At 43.8% G+C, this 21,662-nt stretch overlaps 2 protein-coding genes across 2 annotated transcripts in view; one reads left to right on the top strand and one right to left on the bottom strand.

Annotated features, from left to right (window-relative positions):
- Positions 1–13,827, top strand: part of LOC131689187 (probable nucleoporin Nup54) — a 22,643-nt gene extending 8,816 nt beyond the window's left edge. Inside the window, exons 2-4 of the mRNA XM_058974099.1 lie at positions 11,918–12,253; positions 12,320–13,567; positions 13,627–13,827. Coding sequence (XP_058830082.1) covers positions 11,918–12,253; positions 12,320–13,567; positions 13,627–13,760 — 1,718 coding nt within the window. The 3' untranslated portion in view covers positions 13,761–13,827. The remainder of the gene's footprint in view (positions 1–11,917; positions 12,254–12,319; positions 13,568–13,626) is intronic.
- Positions 13,775–21,662, bottom strand: LOC131689188 (uncharacterized). The gene is made up of 3 exons (XM_058974100.1): positions 21,465–21,662; positions 20,991–21,397; positions 13,775–14,009 (listed from the first exon to the last, which is right to left on the bottom strand). The coding sequence occupies exons 1-3, from the start codon at positions 21,548–21,550 to the stop codon at positions 13,879–13,881; spliced, it is 624 nt and encodes a 207-aa protein (XP_058830083.1). The 5' UTR covers positions 21,551–21,662; the 3' UTR covers positions 13,775–13,878.

Raw genomic sequence — 21,662 nt, 5'->3', positions numbered from 1 at the left:
AAGAAATACAATTATCTCATTTTCCATATTTCCAATTATCCGCCAAAGTACGGTATCCAATATTTTACCCATTTTCAATACCGGTTCTTTGTCGACATGTCACATAACAAGCAAACCTGTTTTTCTATTGTCGCGACTGTTCGCAAACGAACATACATGTCACAGTTCAGTAAATGTACAGCCGCTTGACAAACCAGTTTTGTTTTGAAACATGTACAAATTTTATGACATGTCACGGGGAAAATGTATCGTGTCATAGTACACGTGTACATAGTACACATGTCGCAAGAATCCGCAACTCGTACATGTCACGAGCAAACATGCGACCAGTCACCAGATGACTGGTCATAACTATGACATTTTCCAGCTATGTTCTAGACCAATCTCGTGGGACAAACAGGCTGCACGTTGTTTTGAAGCATGTAAAAAGTCGCTGGCAGACGCAACATTGCTACAATATCCAAACGCATCAAAGCCCCTCCGTCTCATGTTTGACGCATCCAACTTTGCCGCGGGGGCAGTCCTGCAGCAACTTGAAGAGGAGGTCTGGAAACCGCTAGGATTTTTCTCTGAAAAGTTTTCCCCGAGTCAGCAGAAATACTCTACTTTTGGCCGGGAACTAACGGCAACAAAACTCGCGGTGAAATATTTTAGACATTTGATAGAGGGACGACAATTTACGATTTTCACCGATCATTTCCCACTGACTTACGCTATGACTACCGATCCAAGCAGCCACCTTCCACACGAAGAAAGGTATTTATAATACGTGGCAGAGTTTACAACGGACATACGCCACATCAGTGGTATAGACAACATTGTCGCGGATGCAATGTCAAGGGTGAATGAAATTGTCTCTAAAATCGATTTCAACACTATTGTGAAAGACCAAATAACTGACCACCAGCTACAGGATTCGATAAATTCTAAAAAAACGTCGCTTAATCTTCAACTGCGTCGTTTTCCGTCGATATCTTCTCCGATATATTGCGATCTTTCCATAAATAATTGCCTCCGACCTTACACTCCAGAAAAACATCGAGTGGCGGTGATGACTCAGATACATGGATTAGCACACCCTGGAATCAGAGCCACAAGAAAACTCATCACCGATAGATTTGTTTGGACATCTATGAACAAGGACATAACGAAGTTTGTCAGAGAGTGTCAGCAGTGCCAAAAGTCTAAAATTTCTCGACACACCGTTCGATTTCGACATATTCATGTCGATTTGGTTGGGCCACTGTTGCCATCCAAAGGATACCGTTATCTACTCACAATCGTCGACAGATTTTCACGTTAGCCAGAGGCGGTACCGCTTCAGGACATGACGGCGCGAAGGTAGCAATGGCCCTGTACACGGAATGGATTTCACGATATGGTACTCCAGAAACAATCACCACTGATCAGGGCCGTCAGTTCGAATCGGAAGTGTTTCAGGAGCTGACGCATCTCCTTGGAGTACATCACATACATACTAACGCTTACCATCCGCAATCAAATGGAATGGTGGAGCGTTTTCATCGCACTATGAAGACAGCATTGATGTGCACCGATTCAAAAAATAGGCACGATCGTCTTCCACTGGTACTCCTTGGTTTAAGGTCCGCATTTCAAGAAGATTTCCGATGTTCTACAGCTGAGCTCATGTTCGGACAACAACTACCCAGCCAGCCTTTTTGATGGTATATCCAAGTTGCAACTGAATAATACGTGTTTATATCCCACTAAAAAAGTCGCATAGAAAGGAGAAAATCGGCATATGCGTACCAAACTGGAGGCGATATACGTACATAGCTGTTGAAATTGACGATTTCTGACAACAATATACACGTTAAGCACGATAATCTCTAGTATAAAAGCGATTCTAGAGAATATATTTACGATTGGATATGCGAAACAATCTCATTGTATGCGATATGCATAACTAATATACGATTCCGGAACACGATATACGATTAACTCTCATTTGTCGGTAAAGAAGATCAAAAACTAGGAACAGTTAATATGCACATCAATCATCTCCAGCATAACAAAATACGTATAAAAGCGGGGGTTGGGGAGAAAAAAACGAATGCCGATTGTGAACGGAGCCAAACCCAATCCTACCCAATCCATTGAGATTCTCTCTTCACATGTTAAGATGGGACACGAACTTACGACATTTGGATTGTAGGACAGGAATTACTACACAGAACTGTTTTAATTCTTATAAGAGTGACAATATTTCGTAATCATATCTTATCTTCAAGTAGAGAAACGCTATTCCGATAAAAATTCGCGATATATGCAGAAATCTCATTTTAAAGATATGCGATAAGTCGTAAGTAATTTCGCGAAATCGGGTTTCTTATATGTTGTGATGTATTAAGTCGTATCTAACTTTTTGAAGTCATTGTGATGTATATCGAAGTCGTAGATATGTTTATGTTTCTTAGCGACCATTCATCCACATATAATAAAGACCCCAGTGACTTTATTATGTTGTTTATCAGACAGTGATCGAAGTAAAATACGATCATATATATGAAAAAATACGATTTTAAATGATTCAAATATTTGTAGCTATATGAATATAAGTTGTCAGCGCTCTGCGACCAGCTCCGAACGAACACGATTTACCTAGAACATCAATGCGATTTTGAATGAAAGGTCGTATTCAAATTATGTTTCGAGTAATATGCGATTACAAATCAATTACTGCGGACTAAATTCGACTGTCGTAACGATTTTGACTCTTTGTAGACATCATTACGAGTCTTCTTCTACATTATTATACGATTTGTGGTTTGCTGGGTAAGAATCCCCGGAGAATTCTACGATTCACCGGTACAAAATGTGGATCGCACGGAATTTGCACAAGTCTTACATCAAACCTTTTCGGATTTGAAAGCACCGAAGAGCGTTCGTCATTCCAAGGACCGAGTCTTTATAAATCCAAGACTAAAGGATTGCAGCCATGTGTTTATACGAATTGATGCAGTTAGATGACCACTCCAACAACCGTACGAAGGGCCCTATGAGGTAGTAAAGCGGGGCGACAAATACTTTGAAATCATAATATCCGGGAAGAACCAAGTAGTTTCAGTCGATCGAGTGAAACCAGCTTTTATTTGCGACAAAAGCTTGTCAAGTTACCCCAAGGATGATCAACACACAGTTATTACACCAGCAGGACACCGTGTTAGATTCATGGTGTAACTGGGGGGGGGCATATGTGGCATTATCATTTGGAGCCACCCTATGAACACCACCACAGTAGAACTCCACCACAGTAGAGTACCACCCTGTAGAAAAAAGTAAACTTTTCATTCAAGAAAGAAGCGTAACCGTGAAAGCACGCTCAAAGAATAAAATAGTTATTTCGCTAGGTTACCGCCGCGGTTTTATTCGTTTAATCGATTTGTCCCTCACAAAGATGTTTATTGCATCACGCCTCGAAAGTGGTGAATCGAGGAGACCGAGAGGGCTTATGGACCTTTTACATGTTTTGTGTTTTTTACATTTCTTTTAAAAGAAATGTATAGAATTCGCTCAAACTTTCAAGATGCTTTCCGAGGCCCGGAAGGCCGAGTCATATATACCAATCGACTTAGCTCGAAGATTTGGGGCAATGTCTGTGTATGAATCTCTTTCTCTCTCTCTCTCTCTCTCTCTCTCTCTCTGTGCGTTATTTTTTACGGTAAGGTTTCAAAAGCCTGGTCTGTAGTATATTGGCACTGTGTAGGACTTACGACTCACGTTCGTGCTTAATCAGTAAAAACACCCCTTACTCTTTAACGCCCTTCTTCTCCACGGAACTACATCAAGGTATTACTTCATGGGTGGTTCGTTGTGCTTTCGTCGCACCTCTCTCTTCCGCTACATCTCGGAGCCTCACATGGTTCATGAAATGGCTCGACCTACGAGCCTTGATTCAACTATCGATTCCTCTCTAGCTTCTTGTCTCCATACATTACGTCGCCGTTCAGCTCTCGTCCCCGTGAGTCGTTTAGGTGCTGATTCGTTGAGCCATTTAGCTCATGTTTCCGTGAGTCAATAAGCTCCCGGCCTATCACGATCCACTTGGATAGCCCCCAACGGTGAGCTTACCCTACTCCGATAGTTCCCGGACGGAGATATCTCCCCCGACACCGATACCCGCTTCCTCGAGTCATTTAGCTCCCAGCTCTATCGAGATCAAATGGGATATTATCCTACTCCGACTGAGAGTTCCCCGGCAACGAGAGAAGTTCTCTCGATACCGGTTTTTTTATAGTGAATCAATTAGCTCCCTTTTTCGTTTTCGATTCTGTCGGGTAGCCCACGGCGGCGAATCTACCCTACCGTGAATTCCCCGGCGGTAGATTGCTCCAGAAAACCGATGTTCGTTTATGTGAGCTATTTAGCTCCCCGCTTCGTCTACTCGGTCTAGTCCCCAGCGGTGGACCTAGCCTACTCAACCGGCCGGCCAGTAGGTACTGAGGCCTATTCAGCGATTTCGGGTGGAGCGTAGCTTTCGGTTCACTGGCGCCCCAACGACCCACTTCTAGCTATTCGACGCGGTCTACTCGGTCTAGTCCCCGGTAGGTGTCGAGGTCGGTCCGGCAATTCCGGTTATGCCTGACGTCCGGTTCATTGGCGCCCCGACGACCCGAACCTAGTGCTACGTCGCGTATCACTCAACTGGTCCCCCGATGGCGGACCCAGTTACCGTCGGAGAGTTCCCCGGTGGCGGAATTTCTGCCGAAACCCGATTTGAGGTTTCACGACGGCGTTCTGGCCAATGGCGCTACTTTGTTGGTCCCTTCGCCACTTCCGCTGCAGCTCGGAGAGCATACTCTTTACCACTCTGTTGACAGCGTCCTAGATATGGCCGTCGTGGCACATCTCTTCGACGATATTGTCCACTGTTGTACCAGGCATACCCCTTCGAACCTAGGGCATTCGAAAACCGGTGTCTCTTGCACGTTCACACACTCCCGATACCTTAGCCAGTGGAAGTAGGCTCAGTTGAAGGCTTCTGACTAGCGCCGATCTGGCTCTAAACGCGGTACCCCATGAAGGATCGCGTCAACCCTTGCATGCGACCTCACCGACCTCGCAAAAGTAACCATGGGATCATGTGAGGCGACTACTTATTACGGGCGCAGATAGCAGCTTGGAGTTGGGACCCAAAAAGCTTACAAAAACAACAAAAATAAAAAAAATTCTAACGGAGCAACTGTGGTGAACCCGTTCGCCAAAGGTAGGCTAGCGAGGTCGCCGACCCAGCATAACGAACAAGTGCAACCACAACAGCAGCAGCAGCAGCAGCGAGAGCAGCCTAGAGAGGCCATACCGAGCACGAGCGGCGACAAACCAACTGGACGCCAAGGAAAGCTAGGATTTCAGGTGCGCACGCAGAAGACCAGGAGTCTGCGTTACCTAAAGTGACGAAGTTGAGGAAAAAAATCGGAGAACTATGAATTCGTGAAAAGCAAAGGCAACGTGCATGGACAGATCAAGGATCTGGTGATTAGCATCAAATCCGCGAAGACGAAGTGAGAAGCTCGCTAATAGAGCAGTGCAACCTGGAGAAAGAGCAAATATCAATCAGGTTGAGGAAGGCGAACAGTGGCACACAGACAGCAGTGATACGCTTATCGCCAACCGCAGCCAACAAGCTTATGTCGACCGGTTAAATCAAAATCTAAAATCTAGAGCCAACAAAAGGAGAGGTGTTTCAGGTGCCTGGGTTTCGGCCATCATCTGATCTGTGCAGAAAATGTGGGGAGAAGGGACACATTGCTAGGGACTGCACGAAGCAACCGAAGTGCTTGTTCTGCACAAATGAGGGCGGTAAAGACCACGTGATGGGAGGCTTCTTATGTCCAGAGTACAAAAAAGCGAAGGCAGACCAATCATGATGGAGATAACCCAGCTTAATCTCAATCATTGTGACATTGCAGAGCCGTATCGTGTCCCTCCCGATAACGGTAGCTGGGTGGTGGATAGTGCAGGGATGGCGGCAATCCATGTGATAGGCGGTTTCCCTATTCGGTTCACCGGCGCCCCGACGACCCGAATCCGGTGCTATATCGCGTACTACTCAACTGGTTCCCTTGCGATGGACGTAGTCTACACCGTCGGAGAGTTTCCCGGCGGCGGCATTTCTCTCGAAATCCGATTTGTGGTTCCACGGCAGCGTTCTAGCCAATGACGGTACTTTGTTGGTCCCTACACCACTTCCTCTGCAGTTCGGAGAGTATACTCGTAACCACTCTGTTAACAGCGTCCCTGATATGCTCGTAGCGGCGCATCTCTTTGACGATATTGTCCACCGTTATATCAGGCATACCTCTTCGGACTTCTTCGAACCTGTGGCATTCGAAGACCACGTGTCGTCTCTTGCATATTCACACACTCCGGGCAAAGGGGTGACGAAGCGTGTCCTAACCGAAGTAGGTACTTCCTAAAGCATCCATGCCCGGACAAAAACTGCGTCAAATGGAAGTTCACCTCTCCATGCTTCCGACGAAGCCGACGATCTCAACTCACCTGGGCAGTTCCAGTGTTAATGTTCCGTTGTACATTATATTCCACAGCGTTGAGCCGAGTATGGGGCCCTGAGGTACTCCCGTCGTGACCCTAATCGACCTCTGCCCCATGTTCGTTTCGTAGACCAGTACTCGATTCTGGAAGTAACTTTTCAGAATCTTGCATAGATAGCCGGAACCCGCATTCTGTGCAGAGCTACGATGATCGCCCCCAATTGCTTTCTCCGCGCTCGCGATGACTGTGCGCATGGCGTCCACCATCGGTATCCCTTTCCGGAACCCGAACTGCCTTTGCGATAGTCCGTTTTCACTTTCAGCATAGGTCGTCCGCCTGGTGAGGATGACCCTTTCCAGGAGCTTACCAAGAGTATCCAACAGGCATATAGGCCGATACGATGCTGGATCTCCTGGTGTTTTCCCTGGTTTTGGCAGCAACACCAGCTTCTGGATCTTCTATCTATCCGGGAAATAGCCATAGTCCAGGCATTTCTGTAGGACTATCCTGAACATGTCCGGAAACGCCAGGATCGCAGTCTTCAGTGCCACGTTGGGGATACCATCCGGTCCGGCAGCTTTCTTCGCTTTCAGTCTTTTTGACACTATAAGAAGCTCGTCGTTGGAAACTCGATTGTCACCAGAATTTTCACCGTCTGCATCAACGTACGGTGTAGGCGTCCATGCGGTTGGGTCGTACTTTGAGAATAGACCCTCCACGATAATTTTCAGTTTGTAGGCGCACATTTCGACTGGCGTCATTGGACCCTTGATCCTGGTCATAACGACATAGTAACCATTGCCCCAGGGGATAGCGTCTACTTCTCTGCACAGCTCCTTGTAGCAGGTGGACTTGCTTAGCACTATCTCGCGCTTAAAAGCTGCCCTGGCCCCCCTTGAATGTTACCTTACACTCTCTTATCTTCTCTGACTGCCTCAGATCTTGCTCTCGGATCGCGTCTTCTGGATTTTAGCTCATGCCTTCAGTTGTACCAATAAAAAAAATTAGACAACACGTTCCATGGCGACATAACCTGGAACTCACTCTCTTCTAGCATCACGATCTGCGCGCGATCATTACGCGAACATGCAAATGGCCACACGCTTGTAAAAAATAATGTGTACACGCGAAGTTACATACACGCTAGCACACACGACAGTAGCGTCAACATACAAATGCTCGAGTCCTTCGCGATCATCCACGCACACCTACGCCCACTATCTTGCAAACAGGATAGCACCCCGATGATTAAGTGAACAGTTTAGCACTCATTAATTGACAAACGCGGTCTCAGGAGTGAACATTCAAATATCCATGCTCGCGCGATCATGAATCGGTTACGTTCGGAAATCACTATCCTAATCCAATACCTTCAGGTGGACCAAACACAAAGATGACGCTCATATCCACTAAACAACTCGTTACATGGTGACGTAAAATTGAATTAATACGCGCAACAAACACGTTAACATACAAATGCTTGAGCCCTTCGCGATCAGCCACGCAACCTACACCAACATTCTCGCAGACGTTATAACATTCCGGTGATAATATGAACGTCTCAACACTTATAAACATTCAAACGTGGGTTCAAGAGTGAACTTACAAACTCCTGCGCTCGCACGATCATGAATCGGTCACTTCCGGAAGTCTCTATTCTTGGTACCAGCAGTTCATGGCTTTAGTCAGACCAATTAAAAAGAAAGCTCCCATATCTACTGGACAATACGTTCCATGGCGACATGAACGGGGACTCTAGTGATATGGGGTAACTCACTACCTGTTAGAAGGTGAACCGTACACCGAAAACTAAATACCAGAATGACGGTGCGCGTTACCATCCAAGAACACACGCGAATATGTCAATACGCACACCTACGCCCGCGATCGCACAAACTTGATAAGGTGAACGTTGTAGTACTGACGAAGTTACAAGCGTGGTCTCCAACGCGATCCGCAAACGTCCGTGTCAGCGCGATCATAAATCGGTCACGTCCGGAAATGTCCTAGCAAACTTGGACCAATCAAAAAATAAAGCTCATATGCACTAGAGAGCACTCTTGTGATCTGGAAAACCTCACTTTCTTCTAGTATCTGAACCGAAATTAAGTATCAGATTTACGGTCCGCGTGCGATCATCCAAGAACACACGTGAATATAAGAAAGGCCCACGGTTATAAAATAGAATTTATACACGCGAAGTTACATACGCGTTAGTACACGCGACATACAAACGCACACGCGATAGAATACGTTAACGTACAAACGCTCGAATCCTTCGCGACGATACACGCGATCGCGAAGTCCCTACTCCCGCACATATCTGAACCGTACAATGAAAATCAGAATCACGGCCTGCAGCAGTGTTTTAGTAGGCGACATTGTCTGTCTCGTCTGCAATTGTAGCAGTAGGAGCCCCTCCGAGAACCTAGCTCTACAGCTCCAGTAGGACAACTCTCGAAAAAAAAACTTTGAAGCGAAAAAAACAGTAGGGTTAGCCCATTTTCGCCATGTTTCTATTATCACCCTACCCATTTAAAGCCGGTGGTTAGAGCAGTGTCTGCCATCTTTGTTCAACGCATGGAGTCAAATGGTAGCACAACAATAGAGGCTTTCGATTCGAGTTTTCGTTGCGCTCAAACACGAGAATTTCACCATTTTCAGGGCATTTGTGTTATTATATTAGTTCTTAATGACGAAGCAAAGCTGTTGATGTCATTGTTTGTAGGCCGAGAAATTAGTGAATTAATGCTTAGTATGGTGAAAATAGACACTTTACCCTAGTTGATGTTTTAAAGCAAATTATGCGCCTTTAAATAAGTCTCAAAATGTTTGTTGGCTAATAGATTTATAACCTCACATCGGATAAGCAGACAATAATTGATATCCCAGAAAAGGTCTTCTAACACACTAACACTAACACACTCACAGAGAACAGACATATAAGCTAGAACAAACTTTCCCGAGAAACGTGTGTAAACATTTAAATAAAAATACGTTGAAAATCACCATCGCATACAGATTTGCATGCGTGAGTCACCATTGTATCCAAGTTCGCACACAAGTCCCGTGTAGCGAATGCTGGCCGATCGAAGCCAGCCAGTGGCAAGTTGCTATTTGCTGTTATCATTTCAAAGCGACAGTTTTATTTTTTATACAAGTTGAAAACTTTACTTGTATGTCAGTTCTCAGTGGTATAGGTAGAATGCATGTGACCTAAGGCAAAACGCAAACAACGATACTGTATTCGTTCCAATTTGATAACATGATTCAGATTCAGAATGTTCACGGCGGAACAGAAACAGAAACGTCCGTATTCCACCACCGATAGTATCGTTGTTGGGGAGCTTGGGTTGCTTATCTATCCTTCCGGCCATCATGTCCTATAGTAGATACACTTAATATGTGTATCTACAAATGCGATATGATACCTGGTGCAGAAAGTGCACTAATTACCTGGCAATCTATTTTCATTTGATTGTCTGCTCAGAAAGTTTTCCGTACCCAAATATCACATGTGACGCCAGTGAAAAATGGAGAAAATCACGAGAATGGTGGAAGAGCAGTGGGTACAAGGTCAAGTGCTTCCCGGGTGGTACTAAAATGATAAGTAAAGGGGAAAGTAAGGGTTATGTTCGTGGTCTGTAAGGAGAGCATTTCGCATTTATGTTAATTTTTTTGTCTTTTCATTTATTTCTCTTGCTACAATATATGCAACTCGGTGCAAGAGAACTCCAAACAGATCAGGAACCAGGAAGGAGGACTACGAACAAGGAAACAAACAACAAATGAGAAATGGTCTATTATAACTACGATACTAATCACAATTGTTTTGCTTTTCTTGTCTCGTTTCAGCAATCCAAAATCTCTACTATCTCTTCATTTTCTGCCTCCGACTATCCTCTATGTAATGTATCTGAAACTTGTGGGACTGGTTAACAGCCGGCGCCTGCTTGTGGAAGACACTGGTGTGCTATACGGACTAGCACATACGAACAGTTAGGCTTTCTAGGTCCTCATCTTGACAGAGTCTAGATGGGCGGATGAACGTCTGCCAGGGTGTGGGCTGAGAAATGACAATGACAATGATTCAGATTCAGAATGTTCACGGCGGAACAGAAACAGAAACGTCCGTATTCCACCACCGATAGTATCGTTGTTTGATGCAACCTTATTAGGTCTGCCGGGTGAGCATCCCACCAAGATCCAGATATTGTACGATGAAAATTATTCCTTTTTTGTCATATAGTTATCAGATACCCAATGTGTCCTCCGCAAGTGCCTTTCAAGTCGATCCAGACTCCGAGGTAAATGTCAAAACTTAGGCGATTATTCTATCCGTTAGCAGAAGTTGAAATTGAGCTGGATCACGTTTCCTAAAAAAAAATTAACTCGGTTTTCTCCGCGGTGGAATCGATACCTAACTTCACAGCCCAGACGGACAAACTGTCCAAGGTAGGTCTTGCATTTGTATTTTCAGATCTACAGCTCTGGGCCCTATGACAGAAACCACGCCATCATTTGCAAGTTGTCTGGGCGTGTATGAGTTGGCAAGACATTGGTCATTAAATGTGAGCCTGGTGTCTCCAGTCACGTGGAATAATATTCTCCATTAGAAACTCATTGAACAAATTTAACAAACGTTTCTTTACATGCAGATTCTACAATAAATTAAATTTTGCTCGTCTGGCCCGGGAGCATTGCAACTGAGAATGCCATCACCGAAATGTTAATGTTGTAGTTTGGCGGCGACACGTCCCGAACAATTTTCTGCATAGAAACTAGAGTCCGGGCATATCTTCCTTGCAAAGTCAAATGTCCTGTGTCGTGTGGAATATGCCTCTATCCCACCCCCGACCCGTGGTGTCGTCTCTGTTTTACCGTGATTGGTTCTTTCTTGTGTTTTCCGCTCATTTTCCCTTTTAATGTCAGATTAAGCGATCACGACAGGTAATCTAATTATGTCAACACAACGGTTCTTCTTTAAGTAGACAGCGGCATCCTATTTGTTGTACCTACTTGTAAAGTAACAAAGGTGAGCGGGCTTTATTTGAGCTGCGGAGTTACTAATCTACCACTTCAATTAGTGTTGACGGGTTCGAATATAAGGTTTTTTTTTTAATGAGTGCTACATAACAAACATACATTTTAATTCGAGTTTTTTTTACTTTTCATGGTTTTGTTACCGTTTGAGAAGTAGTCTCTATATACTGCAACAATGTTCAAACCGCGTGTAATACCAGCACGTGTGCTAAGACAACTACACAGCCGTTTTTTGTAACTCCAGTGAAACGAATCCTTACAATGAAACATACCGCATTAACTGCACACTTTCTTCTGCAGAAACTACCTATATAATTCAAACAAGAAACCCGCTCATAATAAATCACTACCTTCCTTCCAGCCGGTTTCGGAAATTTTTCGTTCGGTCAACAAACATCGACGCCAGCGTTCGGAACTACTGCAACCAGTTCGGCACCATTGCTCTTCGGCGGTCAGGCTAATACCAGCACTAACACTGGTTTCGGTGGATTCGGTACCACAGCACCGACTGCCCCCGCGGCAGCTAGCACTTCGGCATTTAGCTTCGGAACGAATACCACGGCCACTGCGGCTCCAGCATTCGGGTTCGGAACTGCAGTTTCAACGGCTGCGCCTACCGCTTTTGGTGGTTTCGGAACGGCTACTACTTCAGCGGCTACCGGTTTCGGTGGATTCGGAGCGACAACTACAGTGAGCGGTAAGTTTAAACTATTTACCGGTTCTCGGAGGCCGTTTTGCATTTAACGCATTGACCTACTTCCAGCACCCGCCTTCGGAGGATTCGGTGGCTTTGGCGCAACTACAACCAGTTCGGCTCCGACACTTTTTGGACAACCGGCCGCCAACACCAATACCGGGTTTGGTGGATTCGGAACGTCCTTCGGTGCGAGTGGTTTCGGACAACAGCAAGCTAGCGGTGGTTTGACATTTGGTCAGGGTTTCCAGCAGCAACAGCAGCAGCAACCACCAGCACTTACACCAGAAGAGGCGTTTGCGCAATCCATTTTCAATGTGTCAATTTTTGGAGATGAGCGGGATACGGTTATCGCCAAGTGGAACTATCTGCAGGCAATGCTCGGTACGGGAAAGGCATTTTACTCACAAAATAACCCGGCGGTGGACATCAATCCCAGTAACTATCTTTGTCGTTTTAAAACTATGGGATACACTAAGCTTCCGGGGAAGGAGAACAAGGTCGGGTTGGTTGGGCTAACGTCCAACAAAAACGTTGCACAGATGAAGGACCAACAGCAGCAGTTTATTACGAATCTGAATCAAATTTTCGGTAACAAACCAAATCTAGCGATCACCGTAGATAGTATTAAAGTGGTCGGTGAAAATAAATCCCAGATTATACTGTATGTAGAAGAAAAATCAATGAACTCAAATGAAACGAAAAGGATCATGGCAACTGAAGTTGCAAACTACCTAAATCAACCTACGCCCAAACAGCAGTTGAGCTCCCTGGGTGTGGAATCGGTTGTCGCATTGGTTCTCCCTGAGGAGGATCAACTGAAGGAATATCTTGAAAATCCCCCTAAAGGGATCGATCCCCGCATGTGGCAACAGGCTAAGCTCGATAACCCGGATCCGAAAAGGTTCATTCCGGCACCGATGATTGGTTTTCAGGAACTCAGGTGGCGCATTAAATGTCAGGAAAGCGAAACTGATATTCATGTGTCCTACCTTTCCAAAGTTGAGAAAGAAATCGAACAGTTAAAGCAGAGACACACCAATACAACTGCCAAGATAATGGAGCATCGACGCAAGTTTGCAGAACTCAGCCATCGGATATTGAAGATTATAGTTAAACAGGAGAGCACCCGAAAGATGGGATTAGCGCTTTCTCCTGAGGAAGAGTTAATTCGCAGTAAGCTGGAGAATATGCACGCGTTGGTTTCTACTCCGACGCAGTTCAAAGGAAAGCTTAGCGAACTACTGTCGCAGATGCGAATGCAGCGAAACCAATGGGCACATGCTGGAGGTGGCAATGAGTACACGCTGGATAAAGGTGCGTTGGTGTTTCGTTGTTTTTTAAGATTATATTGTTGAATCGATATGCTTTTACAGATTCATCTGAAGAGATGAAGAGTTTTTTGACAATGCAACAGAAAGCGATGGCTTTCCTAGTGGAGACCGTCAACAAGGATCTCAAGGATCTTAAGGTTATTTCGGATGGAATGGCTCGATTGATACAAAGCTAAGGTACAGTATTTGCATTTCGATTTTGATTTTTTTCAATTAAGTGGATGAGAGAAATAAATTGTCGTTGCAAATGTTATATTTGATTAAAACTCTACATAGATGAAAATATGAGGAAAATTATCCAAGTATTATATTGCTGTACGGTTGACAATCAACTATAGGGTGACCGGGCATGGTATAGCGTGGCGATATATAGTAGGTTGTTCTTTCCATTGCGACAAACCGGTTCTTGGGCCAGCCGTACATTCCTGTAAAGAGACAAATATTCGTTAGGTGTTCTGACAAAGTGATATTACGATATTATTCAGAGATCTGTGTTTATCAACCTTGTTTACCCTAGTCTGATTCAAGACTCAATTGCATAGATCATAAGTGAAGAATTCTTTCGACCAGTTCTTAGAAAGAAGATCCAACACCAACAACAATGGCCAAGGATTTACCAATCTCATTGCAGTCAGAGGCATGGGCTATCTATGCGAGAGAATATTCGAATGCACTTCTGACGAAACGTGATGCAAAATCAGTCGTGTCAGTTGACGACGAACTCCCTCGCGGTAGACTGTGTTGTAGGCCTTGGCGATGTCCAAACAGGGCCGTCGAGAGCCGCGCCGGGCCCCGGTGTGCGAAGTACTGACGGGCCGTACCATATATGACTTCTTATTTCAACATCGATTAGAGGAACTATACAAATGCAACCGTTTCAATTAAATTATTTTTTATGAAAATTGTTTATTTGATACGATTCAATGCGTTAGCTTACCAGAGTCGTCAGTATTTTAAATAAGTAATAGATGAAAAAATAAAAATAATAAAGGAATATTTGTTTGTGGCTGGCCATTAGAATGACTTGCGTCCGATTTGCCATTGCAATTGGAAACCTTTTTTGCGACATTGCCATACAGTCCATATCGCCATCGTTCATGCTCCCTTGACGCACGTTAATGCTACCATCGTTAATGCTGCTCAGAATCCGAGCTTAGAAAAATTGACCACCCTTCGTGAGCTTGAAAGAGAAATAAAATTCTATTTATGCCCGCCGCGATGAATCGAAGGTTTGTTTGTTTTCCTCGTCCGTCCGCTCTGAGATCATCAAGCAAAAGTGCACCAGATATAGATTATGCAGTTCAGTTATGCTCGAAAATGTAAAAGAACTTCTGCCTTCAAACTGTCCACATAATAACAAATGAATGCTTTGGTTTGTGAATGAATTTATATTTCCTCTGCACTCAACCATTCGATTCTGCATAAAATTTCAGTCAGTTTGGAAGTGAATGAATGAGGGAAGCATTGAAACTGAATATTGAATTCAGCAAATTCATCAGAAATAGGCAACTGAATGTAAAATTTCGCACCACCGATGCTGCCTTGTTTCTTATTGTTGTTACATGTTGATGATTTTGAGGCACTGGATGCAGCTATTGCAGTTGTCACTATGACCTGAACGAATTTTCTTTATTGGTTTCTGAACATGGTAAAATCGGTTTTGGAATCAGTTGTTACATTTGCGCCAACATTCAGAGAGAAAACATTCCGAATGCGATGAATGGGATCCAACAGCGAAGTCTGCTGTTAGAAAGACTGAGACAGAGAGTTGTGAGAGAAAGAGTTTCAACTTTTGGTGAATACTAATAGGTAGAATAAGTATCTAGTTCAATTCCCACATTTTTCTGCATCAAATGTGTACACTGGAACCTCTATTTACGGACCAAGCCAAGGGTTCGTAAATTGAATTAGTTCGTTTTTTGGGATTTAGATCGTAAAAAATTCGCTTCACATTCTTATCAAAATTCGTTGGTTGAGCAACATTATCGATAACCCTAACAATATGGGTATTTCCGGAACGGGCTTAACAAGTACATGATGAAAATGGATATTTGGCACCTTTTTGAAATCCAGAATGGAGACTTCAGATTGAACAATAATCTCGATAACCCTAACAATTTGGGAATTTTTGAAACGGGCTTAATGAGTAGATGATAGAAATGGTACCTTGGAGCTATTTCAAACAATATCTGCATAAACTATGAGGGTATTTTTAAGCGGGTTTGCCGAGTAGATGAGCGATGCCCTTTTGAAGGCAAATATAGCGTCTTCTGGTTCAGAGAAGGTTTCTATAATCATATCATCCGCATCACAAATCAATATACCTATATCTATTCTATGATTATCTTTTTTCGAAAATGTCAATATTTTAGGTTATAGAGATGTCTTAACTGGAATTCGCCATCTTGGTTTTCAAAGTGGCTTCATTCATTGATTTTCGTCATCTACTCGTCAACCCCATTCCGAAAATATCCAACTTTTATTAGTAACATTAGTATATGATAAATTGTAAACAACTTCATACTGTACACTTTGACAAACACTTGCGATAAATGAAACCAGAATGGTTCTATTGCACTGTTGAATGAATCTAATTGGGTTACGTTCACGTACTTCAGAAAACCGGAACGATTGGAACGTAGTTATTATTATTGAGAGGGAAAAACCCGCGGGAGTGGATTTTCAAAAGCTCCTTCTCCCGTAGGCACAAAACCTCTATCTTTTAGGTATCAACATTTAACAAACAAACCAAATGATACAATGACTAACACTAAACACTGCTTAAAATAAACACTTCTTAAACTCTATCTTACATAGGTAAAGTATTAACATTAACATAAATAATTGGCTAACACTATCAGGTTTGGGAAAGGGTGCGCGAAAACAATTTTTTTAAAGAAGTGCGAGACAAATTGAAGTCAAAGACATTGTAACATTGATTGAACACTCTACACATGCTACTGACGGGTTCATTTTTGCCATAATTAGTACGAGACGCTGGAAGACGGACAAAAGAGTAGGAACGAAGGTTTCGGAGGCGAATATCAATGTTGAGAAGACGGAGTAAATCAGGGCAGTCAATGCGAGACAATAACAGATCAGAGACAAAAGACGCTTTGGTCACATTGCGGCGCAAAGACAGTGTTTCAAGACCAATGAGGTTGCAACGATCTTCGTATCTGGGCAGATTGTAGGGATCGCTCCAAGGCAGGTGGCGCAGCGCAAAACGCACAAATTTACGCTCAATACTCTCGATGCGTTGAATGCTGTTCTTCTAGAAAGGAGCCCAAACAACGGCGGCGTATTCCAGTGTGGAACGAACGAGCGAGCAGTACAACGTTTTTAAGCACTGAACGTTAGTGAAATGCTTAGTAACCCTAAAAATAACTCCTAGATTACGCGAAGCCTTAGACGAGATAAAAGCAATGTGATCCTTAAATGTAAGCTTTGAATCCACAAGAACCGCTAAATCTTTCACTGTAGTTTCTCTTTTTAATTTGTTTTGCAAGATAGTGTAGTCGAATGTTACGATGGAGCGTTTTCGTGCAAACGTAATCACAGAACACTTCGAGGCATTCAAAACCATCCTGTTAGTCATGCACCAATTAGCGAAAATGTCTAACTGAGATTGCAAAAACAAAGCATCAGAGTAACTTTTAACTATATGGAATAACTTATAATCATCGGCATAAGACACCTTGAAGCACTTAATCAATGAATCCAGATCGTTTATGTATAGAAGGAAAATATAAGGACCGATATGGCTGCCTTGAGGTACGCCGGACGTTACGTCGAAGGATGAGGATAAATGATTCCCGATTTTAACAGACATTTTACGGCCTGACAAGTAAGATCGAAGCCATTGGTTGATTTTATTGAAGGCGGCCGATAGATCGGTGTATATTGCATCAGCCTGCAATCGATCCTGTAGCGAGCGAGCGATAAATGAGGTGTAGGCTACTAAATTAGTGCAAGTAGATCGCCTGGGAATGAAACCGTGTTGAGTTTCTGAGATGTAGCTAGAACAACAATGTGTCAAAAACTCGAGAACGATGAGCTCCAATAATTTCGATAGTGCACATAAAGATGCGATTTCTCGGTAATTGGGAACTTCGCTTTTGGATCCTTTTTTATAAATCGGAAAAACGTAAGATGATTTCCAGATGGTAGGAAACACTCCGGAACTTAACGATATATTGAAAACGACGGACAGAGGTAGGCAAAGCGACGACGAGCATTTTTTAATGATAGATGATGGGATTCCGTCAGGTCCAGGAGTGTTAGAACACTTGAGTTTTGTGCAAGCTTTTTGTACAATATCGGAAGATATCGTGAAATGAGGTCCAATACTAGTCCTACGGGGAATGTTGTCGGCTGCTGCGGAGACTTGTTGATTATTAAGAGTATCATTGGTAAAAACACAGCTGAATTGTTGGCGAAATAACTCACAGATGTCCGGCAATGAAGTCGCTTCTAAATCACCCAGCGACATAGAAGTGGGTAAACCTGACTCACGCCTCTGTTCATTAACGTAATTCCAAAACTTTTTTGGATTGTTACGAAGGTGGCTCTGAATACGATGAAGGTAGGAATTGAAGAGAGACTTATTAAGTCTCTTGTAACAATGATTTAAGAAGATTCTGATTCTTTAGCATATCGGTATTTCGAAAACTTTTTTAGAGCTGACCTTTTGGCCAATTTAAACTTTTTTAGTGTACGATTCGACCATGGAGGATATTCACAGCCATGATTGAGTTTTTTAGGAGTAAACTGGTCGATAGCATAAATCAGTACGTTCGAAACAATTTCAGCCGCTGCGTTTGAATCAGATTGTGGCAAGATTTCATTCCAATTGATACGAGACAAGAAAAGGTGCATTCCTCGAAAATCTGTCTTGCGATAGGCATATGTCAGCTTCTCAGTGGTATCTTCGAATGTACAAGGTACACATTTTCGGAGAAAACAATGAAGAGCAGGGTGGTGTTGGCATAGTTTAACGAGAGGAGCTGGAGCACGACAAACGGCAAAGTGATCGGAGAGCTCCTGGCTTCCAAAGCAAAGATCCAAAATACAGTTGTTGTCATTAGTGACGTCACATAGTTGAACTAGCCCCGCGGTGCTGTAACCGTCGAGTAGCTGAGTGATACACGTGTTAGTTGATGAGTGTGATGAGTCTGGGTACAGAAATGATGTATTATTGCGAACCCAATTAATGCCGCTAAAGTTGAAGTAGTTGATTGTAATATATTTGCAGTGTCGACAGAAACAATAAACTTCATCAATTAAATTAAAATAAATTTAATTCAGTTAAAAATGCGGGCCCCCAAAATAGACCCGGGCCCCAGGGTAGTTGCCCCCCCTGACCCCCCCTCTCGTCGGGCCTGTGTCCAAAGTCTCCAATATGGGCTCCGGTCTCCATACCGTTGTGGAAGGCAAATTGATCAAGATAGAAGTTTTTTTCGAGGTAGGTTGTTTATTATCCGCTCCATTGTTTTCCCCACACTGAAAAGCAGAGTAATAGGTCGGAAATCTCGTCGTACGGGGAGGGTCGTCCCTCTTTGGTACGGGAATCCCAAGAGTCGTTTACCAAGAGGATGGGATGGACTCTGGTAGAGCATGCTATAGCATAGGGTAGCCGACGTCATCCAGTCCGGTAGATTTTCCATGGGCTGTAATGATAGTCGTCTTTGCTTTTTCGCCGGAGAATGTTTTTTCGAACTTTTGTCCGGAGTCTAGTGGGTATGATATTGGCGTTCGTCCGAGTCTTTTACAGCGAGTTGAGAAAATTGGAAGGGCAACATCCGAGGACAGCGAACTGAAGTGTTTGCCGCGTTATTCAGCAATGTGTAGAGCTGCGCCGCTCTTCCTTCATGATGTAGCCTTTTTTAGTACTAGGAGTGTTTTGTGGCGATCTTTGATGGCTTGACCAATCATCGAGAGGTAGCTCCAGGTTTGGGCTTACCACTTGTGCAAAGAATGCTACGCTTAGCGGCCTGGACGAATTTAGCCATTAGTTGGTCGGGTGTGTAATCGGGTTCGGTGCGAGAGAGTCCGAGAGTTCGTCTTCGTAGACGAATCCGTCCGCGCGGTCGTATAGCCAGCACCGATAGCGAGTCATGACTATGTTCGGTGTCTAATAGATCGGACCAAGCACAGACCCCAACATGGTCCACGGAGCAACAAGATCTAACCAGAGCAGAAGAATGCTTGAACACAGGTGGAACTTCCGTTGCCAAGGACGATGGCGTTCCATTTTTTCATGACATCAGTAATTTGGTTGCCCCGTTTATCGCTTCTGCCAGATCCCCACAGCAGATGATAAGCGTGGATGTGCCTCATCATCAAGTAGGGGGCTTCTAGTTACTCCAGCATGTTTTTCAGTTGCGTACTGATTTTGCGCACTCCGACGGGGATGTAGACGGTGACCACCGCACATTTGGCCGAGTTGGATATGGTTCTTGTCTCGACTATAAGCTCCGTATTGAGTTGAACCGGTGCCATTCGAGAAGCCAATCCCAATGATGAGGCCGATGGTCTGAAAGCTGTTGTCTCCGTTTCTAGCCTCCCACGAATACCAATCACTCAGTCACGAATCCTGAACCACATCTCGAATGTAGATTTCTTGGACAGCCATTGGTTGATGTGGAGTGTTTAGCATCTATAGATCCTTTACGCAGCCTCGGATACCATTCATATACTACTGTTAAGCGAGTGAGAGTTGTTATAGATTGATTTGCTGCATTCTCGCCATTCTGATCCTGGTAGCGGGATTAGCGAGGAAGCATCATTACGATCTTGCTCAGTCCGCTTCGGGTATGTGTCTGTGGCCGAGGTGGAGCTTGTGTACCATACATCACTAGGCGTCACGAGTTCGTCACCCGTTAACTCCAATGATAGTGTACTCGAATGGAATATTTGTAGTCAGTAGGCAGTGGTTGATCTCTGGAAAGGTACCATGCGCATTCGTCGGAGCTGATTCTGTGGGTCTAGATTGACTGATTCTGGTAAGGTATTCGTTCAAATGCTATACTTTCGGGCTCTCTGCTAGGAGACTTGGTTATGATATGGATATGATATAATTCTTCAGTAATTTTAGAGGGAAGATAAAACATGCTTCATTTTTGCCACTCTCAAAACGGGAGCGGGCCATTTGGCATAAAGTCGTTTGGCATAAAGTCATTTAGCATAATGAGCATTTGGTATAACGGTTATTTGGCATAATGGTCATTTGGTATAATTTTGAGAATTGATCACACTAAAGGTCATTTGGCATAACGGACAATTATGCAATTATGGATACTTTAGTGTTACTGATTTCCTTAACATAAAGATATGTATATGGAAAGACCTTCGAAAATTCGATGTTGTTTTCGGAAATCTAACTTATTTTTAAAATAAATTCCTACCTGAACTCAACGTTGGCACCTTAGGAATATAACTGTTATTCTTATCGTTGCTAGCATCCTTCTGCTTAAACAGCTGCTCACTTTCCTCATTCTCGTCGTCCGTCTTCTCATAGGTACTTTTTGGTTTTTCCAAACACTTTAGAGCATGCATATTGGTCACCTTCTTCCTCCCGCAACGGCACGTGTCCAACAAACTCTTGAACATCTGGTTCGATACAAAGAATGATTCTCCGTGACCGTTATATTCATGCATATTGATCTTCTGCTGTTGAGACTGGTACAGCTCCTTCACTCGTTGATTGTTTTTCTTCAGGTTCAAATAGTCGGTCGCTTCCGGACGGGTCATGAAACCCCACTTTTTCTGGTACTCTCGGCGGACTTTATTCTCCAGTTCGATCTGCTCCCGGCTGATTTATGTTTTCGTTTAGATTTTCGATAACGAGTCGATAGGAAATCAATTTCACGAGTACTTACATTTTACCGTCCCTGACTATAGGCTCCATGCTAGGATGGACACGTTCAGTCGGTTGTCGTTCGGTAGTTTTTTTCATTGACTTCATCTCACCCGATGGGCAGCGTGGCACAAACTGGTACAGCGGTAGATGGTGTAAATTCTAGTATTCTATTTTATTTACTTGTTTCCTGGCCAACTCCTAATAATAGTGGTGGCAC

This window comes from Topomyia yanbarensis, chromosome 3 (genome assembly GCF_030247195.1).
Source record: "Topomyia yanbarensis strain Yona2022 chromosome 3, ASM3024719v1, whole genome shotgun sequence".
Classification (NCBI taxonomy): domain Eukaryota; kingdom Metazoa; phylum Arthropoda; class Insecta; order Diptera; family Culicidae; genus Topomyia; species Topomyia yanbarensis.
Note: the sequence above shows the minus strand (reverse complement) of the source record. Positions and strands in the feature narration are given on the sequence as shown.